At 37.8% G+C, this 18,848-nt stretch overlaps 2 protein-coding genes across 5 annotated transcripts in view; both read left to right on the forward strand.

The window, feature by feature from the left end:
- Window positions 1-2,692: 2,692 nt before the first annotated feature.
- ndufv1 (NADH:ubiquinone oxidoreductase core subunit V1) lies at window positions 2,693-10,537 on the forward strand. 3 transcript variants are annotated; one of them, XM_066674739.1, is made up of 11 exons: window positions 2,693-2,800; window positions 4,912-5,079; window positions 5,814-5,896; window positions 6,173-6,343; window positions 6,610-6,793; window positions 7,892-8,081; window positions 8,774-8,986; window positions 9,130-9,296; window positions 9,519-9,600; window positions 9,820-9,965; window positions 10,086-10,537. In XM_066674739.1, exons 2-11 carry the CDS (start codon window positions 4,918-4,920, stop codon window positions 10,161-10,163), a joined length of 1,476 nt encoding a protein of 491 aa, XP_066530836.1. In that variant the 5' UTR covers window positions 2,693-2,800; window positions 4,912-4,917; the 3' UTR covers window positions 10,164-10,537. The 3 variants fall into 3 exon arrangements, with proteins under 3 accessions (XP_066530836.1, XP_066530835.1, XP_066530837.1); XM_066674738.1 differs by lacking the exon at window positions 2,693-2,800 and adding an exon at window positions 2,882-3,020 and having other exon boundaries at window positions 10,086-10,536; XM_066674740.1 differs by lacking the exon at window positions 2,693-2,800 and adding an exon at window positions 2,885-3,020 and having other exon boundaries at window positions 4,917-5,079.
- A 3,607-nt stretch (window positions 10,538-14,144) lies between these two features.
- Window positions 14,145-18,848, forward strand: part of kmt2ba (lysine (K)-specific methyltransferase 2Ba) — a 44,323-nt gene continuing 39,619 nt past the window's right edge. The window contains exon 1 of one of the 2 annotated variants that reach the window (XM_066673800.1): window positions 14,145-14,536. In XM_066673800.1, the coding sequence (XP_066529897.1) occupies window positions 14,252-14,536 (285 nt within the window). In that variant the 5' untranslated portion in view covers window positions 14,145-14,251. The remainder of the gene's footprint in view (window positions 14,537-18,848) is intronic. The other variant, XM_066673801.1, reaches the window with a different exon arrangement.

Below are 18,848 nucleotides of genomic sequence, written 5' to 3' on the forward strand. Positions count from 1 at the left end.
GCCTGTATCTGGTATTAGTGGAAAGTTGTTTATATGTGATTTTTTATGAAGTATTTCTTTAAAATGTGAATAATGTGTGCATAAAACTGTCGAAACATTTTCATTTAGGAACTGTTCCTAGCATTTAAATTCATATCTGATGGCTCCTTGTAGTGCTTAAATTTGCTTCACAATCTCATTATGCAAACTGTCACCTAGAGTAAGCCAAGCAGGTGCAGTATTAACATCCCAGAGTCTTCGGCAAGTGAGAATTGCAGGGTTATGTATTTGATGATATTTGAGCTGAGATATTCTAGTGTTCACTATGGCTATCATTGACTCCAAGCTGATAAGCCACAAATTGAACTTGTCCAATATCAGATTGCCAATCACACTTGATTAAATTCCAGACTCCACATGCTCTGCAAACATTGCAGTACACACTGCAACATTTTCCTGATCTAAGAATACACTATGCTTATATGGGTGTGCATATTAATTCCCTGTACAAAGTCGGTCTGAGCGTCCTGGTGTCCTGAGTGTCTTACCGTCATCCAAGTATTATACCATGTGATTCATATAATCACAGATTAGAGTAAGTACACCTGCCTTCCCTTAGAAGCAGACACAGGGACAGTAACTTCTCAGGGTTGACTGCCTTCAGTTACACGGTATTTATAAATACACTAGCTTTATGAATATAGCCAATAAAACTAGCATTATAAGAGCATTGCAGTTAAAACAGATTGTTTAAAGAAGAGAAATGTTAAAAAAAAAAAAAAAACAACAACTACACAGCAGGTTGCATAGTAGCTGCAGTAAATATGTAGGCTACTTTGGATTCTCTACCTAACAAGGACACACATATCAGTCGGTACTGAGTAGCACCCCCTGTTGGAGCATTTTTAGATGAGTGCATTCGTGAGTGAATTACAAGCCAGTTCCATGAGGTGCTTTGCATCTAAAAAGTATGTAAGTGCAATTAATTTAATCAAGGCATTGCTGTTTTGCACACCCTGATTACTGAATAGGTTACATACTTGTTTACAGCCTAATAATTTGAGCACACAAAAGTTGTAATTGTCTTGGTTTTGATTAAAAACCTTATCTAATTTTTACAACTTGAAAAAACTGTCACCAACTGTGGAGCTGTTTTTCGTTTTATAAATTATTGTCCAATAAGACACAAATGTTAGTTATATCATTTTATGTACATAGTTTCATATTTAGAATCTACATGAAAATGTGATCACACTTCTTTACAATGTAGAGAATCATACTGATTTCTCACTCTAACTTTTCATAGCAATTTCAGAAAAATTTATTGTAATTACTGAATATGTTTTTTGATCAATACCCAAATAAAAATAACACTGTCAATGAAGGGGTTATTATTTTGTTTAAGGTGTTTGACAATTTTTTCTTTACAAGAAAACTTTGGGATTGTAGCTGCTAAACTGAGGTAAGCAGTTATGAAAAAAGTAAATCTGTCCATAATTTGATAACTCTGATCTAGACTGAGATCAGTGCTTACTTCTAAGACAAAACCAACAACCAAAACAATGCAATAAAGCCAGTGAATTAAACATATCAGTATGATATAAAATGCTTTAGTGATTATGTGCTTTCTTTAACTAACCATTCATTTACAGTCAGGGGAGTAAATCCCAACTCATGGTGTGACTTGCATTTAATTCTTTAGGAAGCAAATTCATTATGAAACCTGTACATTCACAGTAATTAGATGTTCAATGCTTAAGTATGACTGGAAGGTCTATTTATACATTAATTATTTATAAATGTATTCATTTTCATGTAGAAAATGCTGTTTCTTGTCCTACCGCACATATTTAAAATAATATTGGAACAAACAATTTGTTTTATGATTTTTTTTACCATGCCCCTCAAAATGGACATATCCTCCTATCCTGTCCTAATAATAATTTTACGTGTCATAAATAGTAAAGGAAAGAAAAAAAGGTTGAATATGACATTTTAATGCATGATTTCACTGATATTAGTGTCATTTAAGTGCATAAACATTAATTTGTATTGTTAAATAGTTTGACATAGTATATTGATTATTTATTTATTTATTTATTTATTTATTTATTAAGCTCTGTCCAACACTGTTTGTGCGAAACCTTTAACACAACTTATTTACCTGGCTAGAAGAATAGAAAAATAACATATACAGACATGTATATATAAAGACAAATCACTTTTAAAAAATTAGGTTTTGTAATTAAAATGATTTCTAACTGAATATCCTGGAGAAATGCAAGTCTGTATTTTATTTGGAATATCTTTAAAATAGTTTGGTTGGTGGGAAGTGTTTGGTTTGGTGAGTGTGTTTTTGCCTTGTGCCCTGTGTTCCAAGTAGATCCAGACCAGTAACAAACCTGGACTGGATAAAACTGTTACAAAAAATAATAATCATAATAATAAATAATGAATATTTCCCCCTTTGCCCTTTCTGCCCTAATAGCTTTTGTTCTCTAGAGAAAACTTCACCCTAATGTTAGATGTTGAAGAGGATTTGATGACATTCAGTCACTATAACATTTTGGAGTCCTGATGTGATTTTAAAGTACTGACGTTGGATAATAGATTTTGGGGTCTCAATATATCTGCTCAGATACAGGATTAAGGCACACTGGGTAAGAATGTTTGTCTCCCTAATGTATTTCTTAGTTACAGCACTGTACTGAAATCAGTGGTAAGTGTGGGAGGTTTCTTTATCTTCCTCCAAAACGACAGTGCAATTTCTGCAGTGATGGGACCAATGTAAACACGACAGATGTTGTTCTCCCTAATACAGGTGAGTTGAGTATCGTAATTACTATAAAGCTATATTTTTAGGGTAAAACTATAACGCAGTTTTGCTTTAAATCTCGTTGCACTGGGTAAGGAGTAGGTGGCAGTAAACCCGGACCAAGTGCACTTCGCCATTTCACCGAAGAAGCGGATTTGTATCCGGCTCCGTGCTAATGTTTCCGAGTGTTTGAGTGTTATAATCAGAGACCGGAGAATTATCCGAGGTACATAGACATCGTGGTTCTGTGCATTTGTATTTTTATGTGTGTAGCGGACAGAACTGTGTGTAATTGCGGTGTTTAGCGTTGTTAAGTTCAGTAGTATTAATGTTAGTGAAGGTCGTTATTCTCGCTGTGAGTTCAGTGTCTGTATATGGTCTGAGACTGTGGAGGTCACAGCTCTCTAATACGAAGAGTTTGATTATTTAAAAGAACTGGAGGCGTTAAGTGTTTTTTAATGTTTATACATTTAGTGTCGAATTGGCAGAAAACCTGGCAGAGTCCTTAAATGCTATTTTTCGCATTTGGAGTTTGCCGTTCTATGTTTCGTTTTTAGCTAACGTTAGCTAATGGCAGCTGTTCTTTAGATTCTTAGACATGAAAATTAACGAGACTCAGTATTTATTTGCTGTCACAATATTCACACTCGTCATGATAGAAAAAGCCCACACTGAACCGAGTTAATTTTCTTGTTTTTTCAGGCATATTAAATGCGGTTCTGTTTGAAAAGTTTAGTGACACACACAGTGAAGAATTTAAAATATTTCTAATTTTTTTCTGTATTCCCTTATTAAGATGTAAACGTTAGCTAATATACACATTTGGTGTGAATCTGTCATGAATGACTTTTCCTTACAATTCTTTTGCAATTAGCTATCACTAATGTGTCTGTGGGATTCTCAAAACTGTCGTAAACCAATATCAGGCATCAGTTTGTCTGTCAGGCAAATATAATAATTTGATATCATATAGGAGCTTTACGGACTTTAAACTCTTTGTATTGTGATCAATTTTGTAAGCATTTCCCAATGTGTTTATCTAAAGTGAGGCATTTAACATCATACAAATCTTTGAGGCTTTACATTTACATTAAAACTGTTCAGTGGAGAAAACGGGGCATCACAGATGCTGCAGGTAGTGCTTCTGTCATATAGCTCTAGGGTTCCAGGTTAAGTATGTGATGCCTTTGGATGGACTAGCAGCCTATGCAGTTTTTGTTTCTACTTTCCACTTTTCTGAATAGGCACTGGACACTTTAATCAGGATGCAGCATTTACAGAATGAGTGAATTGGGCAAATGCACTGTAGAGGTACTGTTGTGGTTGTTGGTGATGTAGCATGTAAACAGCACATGGAACTGGTTTCACCGAGCATGAATTAACTGTGCCAGTGGGGCTAGGTACAGCCTTAGTCACCAGGTAGGCCAGTGTGCATATTCGGTTGTTGTTGGTTAAGGCTAAGGTAGGACTGTAAAGCTAGCTTGGAGGGTGGTGAGTCTGGGATACTTAATTCAGTAAAACACAGACGAGGGCAGGTGCCTACCTGATGAAACCTGTGAAGAGCTAGTGATGCAGAGTGTGGTTTGCGTACTCGTGATGGGTTCAATGAGGAACTATAGGCATTAAAGGTAGCTGGTTGCTGATCGGATCATAAACAGCCACAGCAACCTTAGTGGGTAGGCTTAGGATATTATTTCATTTAAATTTTGGTAGCTGTAGCTAAGCACTAATCAGATTATAAACAGCCACAGGAAAACGTAGGGTTTAGATGTACGATTTAAACAACATACATTTTGTGGATGCAGGCAGGAAAAAAGTGTGGTATGTGAAGCTCTAATGGATTGGTCTAAGATGTATTACATCTTATCCTATGTATGATTATAATTACAGACATTTAAAATATCATTGGCATTCTGGTTGGAGAAGCTGTCTGCTGTTACAAAGAAATACACAATATTTATTGACATTCTAATCCATATTATCAGAGATTGATGTCTAACACTCTCTGTTTAAAGCTTCCAAAGGAAGATTTAATTAAACGTGAGGCATAGCCAAAGCAAATTTTTCTTGTAAAGTATATACTTATATGTGTTAATGGTATGTTTTTTCTTCGTCAGTAAAGGATGTTATCCTGTGTGGGATGTCCTGTCCTGTGCCGGGTTCTTAGCAGTGGAGCTTCACGTGTTCCTGCTGTTGCCGCTGCAGTTTCTCGCAGTCCAACAGTCTCCTCTTCACTTGGTGCAAGCAGCAGTGTTGTATTAGTGAGGTACAACACCACAGCTCAGGTATTTATCTTCCTCAAGTTCTGTTAAAGAGGTTCTGAATCCAGTCTGAGTATGTTGCCCTATAGTGTAATCTAAGAGTTTACTAAGTGGAGCTTTATGTGTGAACGCAAATACACTTAACTAGAGATGGGCAGTATCCACATTTTTCATACCCTCGTGCCATGTCAAAATATTAACACGGTATGTGGTCTTCTTGGGGTGGTTGGGGGTATGATGCAGTTTTGGGCTGCATGAGATTCATATCTGTGAGCACAAAGTCGAGTGAAGGGTGCAGTTCAGCTCAGCACAGCCCAACAGTGCACACCGACACAAATGTTGAGGATAAAAACCATTTCTGAGAGAGCAAATTTCAACGATTAGGGCTGGAGGAACAGAAAAGTAAAGAAAAAAAAACTGGTTCTGCACTGTTTAAAAGCATAGCTGGATTTCAGCTTCATTTCTCTCTTGTAAATCAAACTCGCAACTGCCGTGGGTCCTGGACATTAACTGGACTTTTTTTTACACATTAGCCACTAGTAGAGACTCTGGGTAAATTTGGAGCTGGTGCATGTGAAAACTGACCCAATTATGTTCAGGAATTATTCCTGCAGGCACTGCACATGTGGTGCCCTAAGCCAAAGCACACAGCACACTTCTCACTGAAAGAGAATCCAACTGACACAGAAATTGATGATTTGCACCTGGTATTACTGATGTACTTTTAGATATCCTAACAAGTGCACTGTGTTGCTTAGGAGAAACCTAAGAAGACAAAGTTTGGACCTCTTGCTGACCAGGACAGAATATTCACTAACTTGTATGGGAGACATGACTGGAGGTACTGTGTGTGCAGTTTATCTTGAAACTACTCCTTCCACATTAATAATAAAAAAAAAAAAACACATGTTTGATGTGCTTTGTTATGGTTGTGCTTTCTTAAGATCGGCAGGGGTGTAGTATAAGATTTGTATTTTATTTTCTGGGATTAGTGTTTTTCTAGAAGTCCCTGCAGATTGCAGGGAGGTTCATGTGTCTTGATTTAGCTGAATTATACAGATTCAACATTAGGCTGGAATATGACAAGATTTGCTTATACACTAACTTTTTGTTATAGGCTGAAAGGTGCATTGAGGAGAGGTGACTGGTACAAGACCAAGGAGATCCTGGAGAAGGGAGTGGACTGGATTCTGAATGAAATTAAAGTGTCTGGACTGCGTGGTAGAGGAGGAGCAGGCTTCCCTACTGGAATGAAGTGGGGATTTATGAACAAGCCCAGTGATGGCAGGTAAGTTATTAGCTTGTTGCAGCCATATTAATAAATCTAGCCATAAGAAAAACCATGAATGGAAGAAAGAGTATATGATGTTACCTATGAATAAAATATTCTTATTTACTGACATTAGATTTCTAGTGAACTCTCCGGATCAGGAATAAAGTGACTGAACATGAGATTGTTCTTGCTCTTTGGCACATCTAACAAATCTTATGCCTGGATTATTAACTATTATTTTGATCAGAGAAACATGCACACTTGAATTTCTGTCTGCTCAGGCCTAAATACTTGGTGGTGAATGCTGATGAGGGTGAGCCTGGCACCTGTAAGGATCGGGAGATCATGCGCCATGACCCACACAAGCTTGTGGAGGGGTGCCTGGTTGCTGGGAGGGCAATGGGAGCACGTGCTGCCTACATATACATTCGTGGAGAGTTCTACAATGAGTCCTCGAACCTCCAGGTGAGAAAGAATTGCATCAACACTGTGCCTTTTTCCTTGAACACACTTGATATCTTTAAACCTGAGCAACCTTGTAAGTTTAGAAAATAGAACTTATGGCACCATTAATTGTAATGTCATGTTGCTAATTTTTGCTTGCAGAATTCTGTAGGATGGATGCTCACATAGATGTGAATTAAGGATTTTCTTTAGAAGATCATAGAAGTACTCAGGCAGTCAAGGCAGATCAGTGATTTTGGGCAATATTTTATTATATGTATGGTATTCTTGTGATTTAACTTCACTGGAAGTTTGGTGGAATGCATTGTTTAAAATATTTTACAATATATTCCTAAGCATTTTAGCTTATTACGCTTCATGGATCTTGTTGGGGTGTCCAGATTTGGACAGGTTGAATTTATCCTAAAATGGTCAGTGGCCTATTGTAATCATAAACTCTTTTCAAGCATGAACTCTGAAGAATCTCTAGAGAAACGCCAGGGCATCAGGTCTGAGTTGTCCCGGAGTGCTCCTTTCACACATGCGGTGCACAGTGGGTGATTTTTCTATGTTTTCTCAGTAGAAAATGTGCCCCGTCCTTTAGGCGTGGTTTGGTGCCTGTGCACCAACTGGAGCTTTAGAAGCTATGTTGTCACATGTACTAACTTTGACTTTATCCAGAGTTTCTAATATGGGACTAGCGGGATAAAGTCTGCATAATGTTCGGGTCAAATGTTGCAGGTGTTCACGTTCATAAATGCAGCTCCTATGGGAAAACTCCGTAACATTTGTGTGTTACCATGCATGTGTGAAAGGAGCTATAGTGAGTTAAGAAACTGATGCTGCTGCTTTTGTCTTTATTTATATATTTATTTCAGATCATGGATTTAGATCAGGCATAAAGAATACTTTATAAATACTGAAGGATCTTTTGCTTCAGGTTCCTAGGAACAGATAGGCTCTTATGCAAAATGTGTATCATCAGGCAAGGGCTTGTGAACAGATTCTGCAATAAAGACTTTGTTTTTTTTACTTGACGCCGAGTGCATTTAATCTTAGAAAGCATATATAGAATCACAGATTTATTAGTGTTTTTGTTACTCCTCTCTCTTTTACCAGGTTGCAATTAATGAGGCATATGGCGCAGGGCTAATTGGTAAGAATGCATGTGGCTCTGGCTATGACTTTGATGTGTTTGTGATGCGAGGAGCTGGAGCATACATCTGCGGAGAAGAGACTGCTTTGATTGAGTCTATTGAGGGCAAACAGGGGAAGCCTCGTCTTAAACCCCCTTTTCCTGCTGATGTGGGTAAGACACTCCACAAAGTAAATTAAATAATGTATGGGTCTAAGATTTTAGTTTGCCTTTTCTGTATAGTTCAACAATAATATTGTAAATTTTATTTTTTCTTTTTCTTTTTTTGGAATATACTACTTTTAATAACATTTAACATAGTTTGTAGAATCTTATGCTCTTTAATATTATAATCAGTCTTCATCTCATAAACTGTCTGTTGGGAAAACATGGTCAGCTTTACCAAAGTGGTTCCTATATACCATCCTATGTTTTACGACAGCTCAGTCTGTTTCAGATTACATCTCTGTTGTACAAGATAATGGATAATCTATGTATAATGCCATAAAATAGGGTATTTAAGTGTGTGTATCTCTGTCATGAATTAAGACGTAATTGGGCGGCATGGTGGCTTGGTGATTAGCACTTTTGCCTCTCAGCGCCGGGATGTTGGCTTCAAGTCAGTGTTGATTGTAAAGAATCCTTGGGTGTCTAGAAAGGCGCCATATAAGCGTAATGAGAATTAAGTAAATGTATAAATACATTTTTTAATTTTCTGGGATATGAGCACTCAATATACTTACATTACATCTAGACTTGTCTCTATATTTTGACTCTAGAAGAAGAAATTACAATAGTATTGAAAAAGCAGAGTATTGTATCCATTTTGCAAAATGTGTAAGTTTTGTTAACTTATCTTCTTGCAGGTGTTTTTGGATGTCCAACAACTGTTGCCAATGTCGAGACTGTTGCTGTAGCCCCAACTATTTGCCGTCGTGGTGGCACATGGTTTGCAAGTTTTGGCAGGGAGAGGAATTCTGGCACAAAGCTTTTCAACATCTCTGGCCATGTTAATACACCCTGCACTGTGGAGGAGGAGATGTCAATTCCCATGAAAGAGCTGATTGAGAGGCATGCTGGTATGTTGTGTACTACACTTACATCATAAAATTAATCTTTTTTTTATTTATTTATTTTTTTTAATTAATTTATTTTTTTTTATTAAATAGCTCTGGTCATTTTCTTTAGTGTTCTTAGCTGTGAAATCCAATATGTCCTGCAGGTGGTGTTCGCGGAGGCTGGGATAATCTCCTCTGTGTGATTCCTGGTGGCTCATCAACACCACTCATCCCTCGTCATGTGTGTGAAGATGTTATGATGGACTTTGATGGTCTCATTCAGGCTCAGACTGGTTTGGGCACGGCTGCACTCATTGTTATGGATAAATCGGTGAGTGGCGAATGCTAAAGAAATTTAGAAGCGCTATACATATTGCTAGCAAGTGATGTGTAATGAAAAGGACATGCTGTTATATTAGGTAAAGTCCCCGCTAAAGTCTAAAAGATGCTGTGTTTTGGCAGGGGGTCCTGATGTATTTTACAATGATCGATCACAGGATCAGTTAAAACTTTCATATGCTAAACTGAAACAAGTTTTTGCTTCTGTTCACAGACTGATGTAATTAGAGCCATTGCACGCTTGATTGAATTTTATAAACACGAGAGCTGTGGTCAGTGCACACCCTGCAGGGAAGGTGAGCAAAGTCACATTGTTTCCTATATTAGTCTTCTCCCCCCCAGTCAGAGTGGTGCAATCTGCACTCAATGAATAAAGGCATTGTCTGCTAAGATGTGCAGTTCCCTGTATAGGATTTGTTCTTGTGACATCAGTTAGAAAGCCAAAGGGGATAACCCTAGTTTAGTTATGACTTTATTACCATTATTAATGTTTTTCAAATTTTTCTGTTGCTCAGGCGTGGACTGGATGAATAAGATGATGTGGCGCTTTGTTCAGGGAGATGCTCGGACAGCTGAGATCGACATGATCTGGGAGCTCAGCAAACAGATTGAGGGACACACCATCTGTGCTCTGGGTGATGGAGCCGCATGGCCTGTACAGGTATGACACAGGAGGGAATACTTTTGTTCTATGAAAACACATATAGTATAAATTATTTAAAAAAATGAAAAGCAGAATCAAATTTATTTGCTCATTCTCTCCTCAAACCTTCTTCCACAGGGATTGATCCGTCACTTCCGCCCCATCATGGAGAGCAGAATCTCAGAGTTCCAGCAGAAAGGGCAGGCTCTGGCTTAGACCTCACTTCTACCTGCCGCCTGTAAAGATCTCTTTACATCCTCCTTACCCCTTCACCTTATCAAACAATATTATTTAAGAAAGAAAAGAGGTGTCTCTTATTGATGTATGAACAGAACATCACACCTTGTGGTGCCTTGTCACCCTATTTCTGAATTGCTAATAAAGTTCTATGAACCACATTAAATTTAGCTCCTGTACATGAACATCTTTAAAGTTGTGCTGTCTTTTACTCTGACATTATGACATATTAAAAGGAAAGGTTTCCGAAGATTATTCCTTGTGTGTAGTATATTTGTGCACAAAGATAATGATTGTCACATTAGCATTTTCAGTTCTAGTAAGGAGTATAATAAAAGCAGCTCAGAGGCCCCAGAATGAGTGGAGGGATTATTGTATAGGAAAAAAACAAGTCACTTTCATTATAAAATAAATGTAATGATTTTTTTTTTTTCACCCCAAGAATAAATTGAAAGTTTGACACAGCCTGTATGGAGTTCTCCCTGCATCTATATGGTTATCCTCCCAGTCTTAAAATACATAGATGGGTGGATAGGTCTGAGATGGCTTTTTCTACAAGGTTTAGGAGTGTGTTTATGGGAGTTTTTGACCATTCTTCCAGAAGTGCCTTTGTGAGGACAGATACTGATGTTGAACGAGAAGACCTAGCTTACAGTCTCTGCTCTAATTCATCCTAAAGGTGTTCTATCAGGTTGAGGTCAGGACTCCGCAGGTCAGTCAAGTTCTTCCACACCAAACCCACTCATCATGGTCTTTATGGACCTTGCTTATTGCACTGAGGGGCAGTTATGTTGGAACAGTAAGGGGTCATCCCCAAACTCTTCCCACAATGTTGGCAGCATGAAATTGTCCAAAATCTCTTTGAATGCTGAAGCATTAAGGGTTCCTTTCACTGGAACTAAGGCTGAGCTCAACTCCTGAAAAACAGCCCCACATCATAATCCCCAGTCCACCAAACTTTACTCTTGGCATAATGTAGTCAGAAAAGTACAGTTCTGGCAACTGCCAAATCCAGACTCATCCATTGGATTGCCAGACAGAAAAGCATGGTTTATCACTCCAGGGAAAATGTCTCTACTGCTCTAGAGTCCAGTGGCGGTGTACTTTACATCACAGCATCTGATGCTTTATATTGCGCTTGGTGATATAAGGCTTGGATGCAGCCGCTAGGCCATGGAAACCAGTTCCATGAATCTCTCTATTCACTGTTGTTGAGCTTATCTTAAAAGCTGGTGTTATGTAGGGATTAACTGCAGAAAATTGGCAACCTCTGTGCACTATGCACCTCAGCATCCGTTGTCCCTGCTCTGTCTTTTTACATTGCATACCACTAATTGGCTGAGTTGCTGTCGTTCCCAATCGCTTCCACTTTATTATAATACTAGACAGTTCACTGTGGAATCTTCAGTAGTGAGATGATTCACAAACAAATATTGATGTCAGAGGGTACTGATGAGACAGCTCTAGGGTCTCAAGGTCCTGAGTTTAGTCCTTATGTCAGTGTCTATGAGAAATGTGTGTTCTTCCAGTGTCTTTCGAGTGCCCAGGTTTCCTCCCAAAGTCCAAAATAATATGTTGGTAGGTGGATTGTCTGTGTGAAATAATTCACAGTGAGTGAGTGCATAATGCCCTGCAATTAACTGGCACTCAGTCAAAGGTGAGATTGACTAACCACTAGATATTTTGGATTAGCTCCAGACCACTGTGTCCTTGATCAGATTTGATTATAGGTATCCCAGTTTTCTAAAAGCTTCATAGTATTAAGATCCTCTTAACAGTGAGAGAAAATGATTTGAGAAAACGAAAGAAAATGCTTGTAAGTCCTCTCCTAACTCAATTTCAGAAGGCCAGAATTAAACAGGTGTACTGTAAATGTACTTAAAATGGAGGATTTTAGTAATATGATAGATATATGTTCTTAGGTCAGAACAGCACTTCAGAAAACACAGAATTATTTAATTATAATCATACACAAGATAAGATGTAAAATATCCTATGACAATCCATTAGTGCTTCGCACAGGGCCCACCCCACTCTCTCCTACCAGCGGCCACACAATTTCTATTCAATCCTACAGCTACACCCTAAGTTTGCTTTGGCCGATTATGATCCGATCAGCCACCAACTACCCTTAACATCTATGGTTACTCACTGAGCCCATCACATGAGCATCCAAACCACCCACTGCATCGCTGGCTCTTCACAGGGGTCATCAGGCAGGCACCTCCTCTCTTCAGTGTTTCGCTGAATTAAGCCCTCCAACACCTCCAGAAGGCTCAACAGTGAAGTTTGGCGTCCCAGGCCCACCCCCCCTCCAAGCTTGTTTTACAGTCCTACCTTACCCTTAAGCATCAACAACAATTCCCCTGTACATAAGTAAAACTGGATGTCCTCAAAGTATGCTTTAACAATCCTAGTAACCTTATCTGGCACCTGGAAAAATGCAGAAGCTTTCCACATAAGTTTATGTGGCACTGAGCCAAATGCAAATACATCATGTAAAGCCAGAAACCTCTGACTTTTGTATGGACATACTAAAGAAAATCTTACCCTCCACATTAAGCAGACTTAAAGGCTGAAACTATTCTATACCTACAGCATATTTCTCCTTAGGAAAAAGGATACTGCCTGCCCTTCTCCACTCTTGGAATGATCCCTTTCTTCCAAACTATGACCATCAACCTCCACAAAATCTTCAAGACCTCAGGTGCATACTTGTACACCCGATACGGCACCCCATTAGGCTCTGGAACAGAACCTGCCTTGAATCTCACTTCGTTTTGGTGGGCTGACCTCCATTTGCCATACTATTTCACCTAGTGGTGTAATATATTGTGGCAACCCTAGCTCTATAATTCTCAGGTTTCTCACAAGCCATGTGCTTTATGAATTCAATCAAGTGTGCATGTTACAGTTTACAGTTACATTGAACATACTCTTTGATGATCTGTGGTAACTAATACATTTCCTCTTTTTGTATACTGCAGGAGTATACTCATTTGTGTACCTTACTGTTAGATTCATTAGTAGATTACTGAGCTTAAGGACTTGCTTATAATGTGCAATGGCGTGTGATATTCAGCAGGTGTTCTGAAGTCGAGCACTGGTTGCTTAGTCTTTGTGGTAAACAGAATGTTAAATCATGCAAGTTATAATAATAATAATAATAAAATACAGCAATTGGTAAGTAAAACCACAGTTAAAATGTTAAATACAAAAAGGTTATATATGGTAATATTAAAAAATTCTATTAAATATTCAATTTATACAGTCACATGTCACTGTTCGTAATTTTATATCATTATTATTATTATTATTATTATATTACCATGCATTAGTAGAGTTTGCAATTTACATACAAATTGTGGTGGACTTTGCCACCTACCGGGGGCAGATTGTAACTGCTGATCACAGGAAAATCGCCATAATTATATATATATATATATGTGTGTGTGTGTGTTTTTTAGTGGTATGCATAAGTCATACAATATCCTCTAATCTGTTAAAAGTTTTTACATTTCTCTGTGAACAGCGTGAAAGAAGCGTGTAAAAGACTACAGCCGCATATTCATGCATGAGTGAAATAACAATTTTACTTAAGCTTGTATCGTCTGTGTGTGAATAACTCTCACAGATTTGGGAACCATAGAAATATATAAGATGCTGCGTGACCATGACCAAATCAGAAGCTGGCAAATAAGAAGCCTCTTAAATTCAGTTTCGTAAAAATGCATATGTCAAGAAAAAATATTTAATTCCTCTAATAATTTAATTACTGAAAAAATAAGATGTTTGTGGTTACTAGATTTTACCCTTTCATTTCGGTAATGCAAAGAAAACGTGTTTTTAAATCATAATTCTAAATACTCGTAAGTAGGAAGTTCTAGCAGGTCTTGAAAGAAGTGGTTTTACACCACTCCAGTCAAACAGAAAATTACGAGGCACGCCGCATATTGAAACTCCGTTTCCCATGATGCCCCACGCCGCGCAGGCAGTCTCGCGCCTTTCCATCTTGTCATCTCTAGTGAGGCTGAGCGCGCTCCGTCGTTGTTGTTGTGCTGGTGATAATGGCGGCGGCTGGAGGCGGATTATCGGCCTCTGTAGTGGCGGCAGGCAGTAGCCCTTGGTCCGCGGCGCGCTGTAGGTTCCCGGGCCGCCCGCGGGCGCGGCGCTGTCAGTCGCGGAGAGAGAAGCGGCTGCGAGTCGGTCGGCTGCTGCCCGGAGAATCCGCGGCTCATGGGCCCAACAACATCAGAGCCGCGCTGAGAGAAGACCCCAACTTACTGACGCTACTGAAACTGGCAGAGAAAGTAGGACAGCGGAGAGAGGCCGGATTCTGCTCCAGCGACGAGGTCAGTCTGAAAACATGGAAATAACAAAGAAAACACATAGAAAACCGCAGCGCTCTCAGTCGTTACAGTTGTGGAAACCGAGAGGATTTTTCTTTACTGCAGCAGAGCTGGAGGCGAAGTTAGCTTCCTAGTCGAATCTTCTGTTCCACCTTAAATGGAACAAATATTCTGGTACATGCACAAATAACGCTTTATATCTCCCACCACCACCTAATAAACGATATAATAGTTATGCGCCAGGATTTAACAGCCGTACCAGTTTTAAGGTGGAATGGATATACGAATAATTGGAGCGTACATTTTGCACAGTGAAATACCGTACCATTTAAGGTGGAAAGTAATTCTAATACAGCTTTCTGCACAGGCATTAGAATGTAACTGGATTTAAGATGGAATAGAGCATTCCAGTAAGAATTTAACATATGCATTTTCTAAGTGGTCTTAGCGTGTCTCAAACCAAACTAACGGTTTTACGTTAACTCTGCGGTCTGTCTGTATAAAGGGAAGCCCCGGACACTACTGGTTTTCCCGGGCTCAGTCGCGCTCTTGGCGGGCGATAAACAATTTTAACTCGTGCTACGACACCACCCGCCAGTAGCAGTAATAACATGGAAAGTCATCGGCATCGTACGGGTGACATCGGCATGTTACGAACCCTAACATTATGGTAGGTGTAAAGTGTAGGTGAAGTGATTTCAAAAGAAAAACCACAAGTCATGAAGATATCAAGACATTGTGTCATTTCAAAATAAATACTCTAAAATACTCTTTGACATTCCTGTCGACATTATACTAAATGTATTAAAAAGGAATGCTTCACCAGTTTCATGTACAAATGATAGTACTTCACCTGAATGTGTCAATCATTTAATATCAAGGCATTCTTGTATGTCATTTTAAAAAAAGGCTCTGTTATCACGTTTCTGTAACATTAATTCCAAATGTAGTTAATTATTAAAAGGATGATTTAAAAGCACAACATCACCTTTACAGAGAAAAAAAAAATAAATATAGGATTTTTCTAAGGTTTAGTAATCTATGTATATTTATTTACTAAGTGGGAGACCCCTTAAAGGGCCCATATTCTGGAAACTGTCCCTCACGCTTCATTGAAATTAAGTTTGATATTTACAGTTCTGTACAGAAGTTTACTGTACTCAAAATTAGACAAGCTACTGCCTTTGACTTTGCTATGTTGAATCGTTTTTTATTTAAAGTGTTGATCTTAAAAAAGAAAATATATTTACCTAGATTTTACACAATAAACAACAGTAACACAGTAAACAATTTGTTTGAGGCAAATGGCTATAAGTTATGTGCTTGGGCATCTAAACTACTGTGTCACAAGTTTCGTTTTTACAATTCATGTCCAAGTCCTCATAGCTTTATATAGAAACTAATTTGCAATATATGACTGTTCTGAAATTACCTTTTCTGCTCTGTCATGAGAAGCAACACATTTACACATACATACATCTCTTCAGTGTACAGCAGTTTTGCCATTTTTATTTACGTTCTGTAATGTTTCAGTCTTAAATGAAGCATGGGGCTGGCCTGCCAGTCGGGTCAGAGCCCATTTACATATCATTACAGTTCAAAGAAAAACATGTTTCCCCTATATACCGTGTTTCCCCGATAGTAAGACACCCCCGATAGTAAGACGCAGTGTGGGTTTTAGGGGGGTCGGCTAATGTAAGACGTACCCCGAAAGTAAGACATAGTAAACTGTACATTGGAAAAATATAAGCCATAGTACCGGTACATTTTGCTGCATTAACTGCGGGATGCGGACGGATCTGGAGCGGAATGAGCGGAGGGATGTGGAGGCCGCGGGAGCAGCAGTAATGTTGTCCGTGGTCCAACACGCAGCCTCAGTGCCCTCATGTGCAGCCGCTGGTGGCCGCTCTGATTGGCATGGCCATGGTTGTCATGGAATAAATCTGTTTTATCTTCCAGTATAACATATTCAAACTGTTCGTTCTTACCGTTTTTCATTGTTTTACATGTTATACATGGAAATACCGTCATGATACGGTTGTAACAAGACATTCTTGGCACTTGCTTTTATAAAACTGTTTTATGGTGAATACCATACTGTTCAGGTTGTTAATAAATGTTAATTTTATGGTTAAAACAAAAATCGACATTTTTTACCAATATAAGACATACCCCGAAAGTAAGACATAGTGGGACTTTTGGGGGTAAAAAGAATGTAAGACACTGTCTTACTTTCGGGGGAAACACGGTAGTAACTTCATAAGAGAAGGAAAGGATCTTCTTAACATTCAATGGAAGTCAGGGTAAATTTAAGTAATTGTGAAATTTTTACACAACATGAAGTACAGCTGTTGTGTTCAAATGATGTAATAAACTCCACAATAATGAAAATACTTGTTTCTCTTTGGACAGCGACAATCCTAAAAAAAGCAGTGTTTCAGAAATCTCTTTAAGAAGTCAAGACACGGAAAACAAAATCAGCATTAAATTTAGAATGTTTGATTGAATGCAGTATAAAATGGTACTCATGCTCTCACCTAATTGATATATTTATATAGTATATTAATATTATATATAATTTTGGTATTTAGGTATTTATAAGCTTATGTAGTGTTGGACTACTTGCTGAAATATATTAAGATAAACCTATACTAGAAAACATGCTAGTGTTTCAAAAACCTTTCAAAATGCCAACATGTGACAAGATTGAAGACTGGTGTGGCTTTAGTGGCTGAATTAATACTAGTTTTGGACATTAGGGTGATGATAGATGTCAGTGGGTTAGCTGTAATTTTCCTGAGAACAAAACAATTTATTTGTTGTCCCATGACTATACCGTGGCTTGTTCAGATGGTAAATTTCTGTATGTTGAAATTAGTTTAAGTTCATTAGCTTTGCCTGGCTCTTCTTTTGATGAATGTAATTCATAACTTTCCATTCTTCTCTTCACTATTAAAGCAGTGGTTTACAGAAAAGTCAGGCATGTGTACAGAGATTTTGCTTTTAGATTTGCACTTCAGTTGTTTGGCTAATGTACTGGATATCTATGCAGTCTTAAGTCTTAAGTGACAGTCTGATCTTGTATTATAGCCCACTGCAAGACTGAAGAGAGTAAACATGTTTTCACTGACTATGTTTTGGTTGAAACAACATTTGTGTGTAAATTTGTTTTCTGTTTAACATTTTAAGCAGGTTGCACCAAATTTAACACACTGCAGTTTGCCATTGCATGATCAGAATAAGATGCTGTATAAAACTCACAAGAATGCAGTTAATAAAATGAGTTTCTGAATATATTCATATGGCTGTTTAAATATGTTTACAATCTTGGGCTGCTCAGTTATGGCAAAATCATAATCATGTTTATTTTTGGTCTGTATTGACATGTGGAATGTTATATACTTTTGTCTTTGACATGCATTTATTAAAGTTTTAAAAACTTTTTAAATTGTTAGTGCTAATTAGAATGAACCTGAAAAACAAATACAAAATGTAAAAACATGATTAGTATATAATATATATACCTCTCTCTCATATTAACCATATATTTATATATTTTTGAAAAATTAATTCAGTGTATACCTGTCAGTAAATTGATCAAATAATATTTAAGACTGGCCCAGCGCCACTTTATAGTTTAAACACAAGACAAAACCAAAGCATCTTTGTACAACACCTTGTTTTCATAATGTTTAGAAGCCAAAAGAATAGTTGAAAATAAAATTAATCAGACAATGCCATTACTAATTATATGGTTACATTTGTCAGAGCCTCTCTCCATGTGCCTGTGATACACAAGGTCGTTTTTAATCTCGTTTTTACTCTGAGTTTCACTGTGGTGCTGGATTGGGCTGAGCTGTGTGACGTCAGTGTCATGCTGTTTGACTGATGCAATCTAGTTAATGTAAAGTAGTGCCACAGTATCTTATTCCTCTGTGCCCAGCATCACGCAGGTCCACGTGTATTCACCTGGAGGAAGGATTGATTGACTTGTTTATTTACATAATAATAATAATAGTAATAATAAATAGAAATTTAAATAAATAAACTAGATGTTTAAGGCACTGTTGGTAAGTCTGGGGTCTGTGGTTATATCATGTAAATATGTGATAATGACATAAAGAGAATGTCTTGTTTTGATTAGACAGTTTCTGTCATTAATCCAGTTTTTATTTGAATTTGTTTGAGAAAAGTAAATTCAGTTGTGTGGAACTTACAGAATATTCAAAGTCAAATCAATTTATGATGGCAAAGATTGTTTACGTTAACTGTATTTTAATGTGAGCTTAAATAATTTGGTGAAATTGAAGATGTT

This window comes from Hoplias malabaricus, chromosome 6 (genome assembly GCF_029633855.1).
Source record: "Hoplias malabaricus isolate fHopMal1 chromosome 6, fHopMal1.hap1, whole genome shotgun sequence".
Taxonomy (NCBI): Eukaryota; Metazoa; Chordata; class Actinopteri; order Characiformes; family Erythrinidae; genus Hoplias; species Hoplias malabaricus.

Excerpts from the sequence above, each read along its gene's own strand:
- ndufv1 (XM_066674739.1), top strand. The coding sequence starts at position 4,918 with ATGTTATCCTGTGTGGGATGTCCTGTCCTGTGCCGGGTTCTTAGCAGT. Across the intron at positions 6,344-6,609 it reads AACAAGCCCAGTGATGGCAG|GCCTAAATACTTGGTGGTGA; the intron begins GTAAGTTATTAG and ends CTGTCTGCTCAG. Across the intron at positions 8,082-8,773 it reads CCCTTTTCCTGCTGATGTGG|GTGTTTTTGGATGTCCAACA; the intron begins GTAAGACACTCC and ends ATCTTCTTGCAG.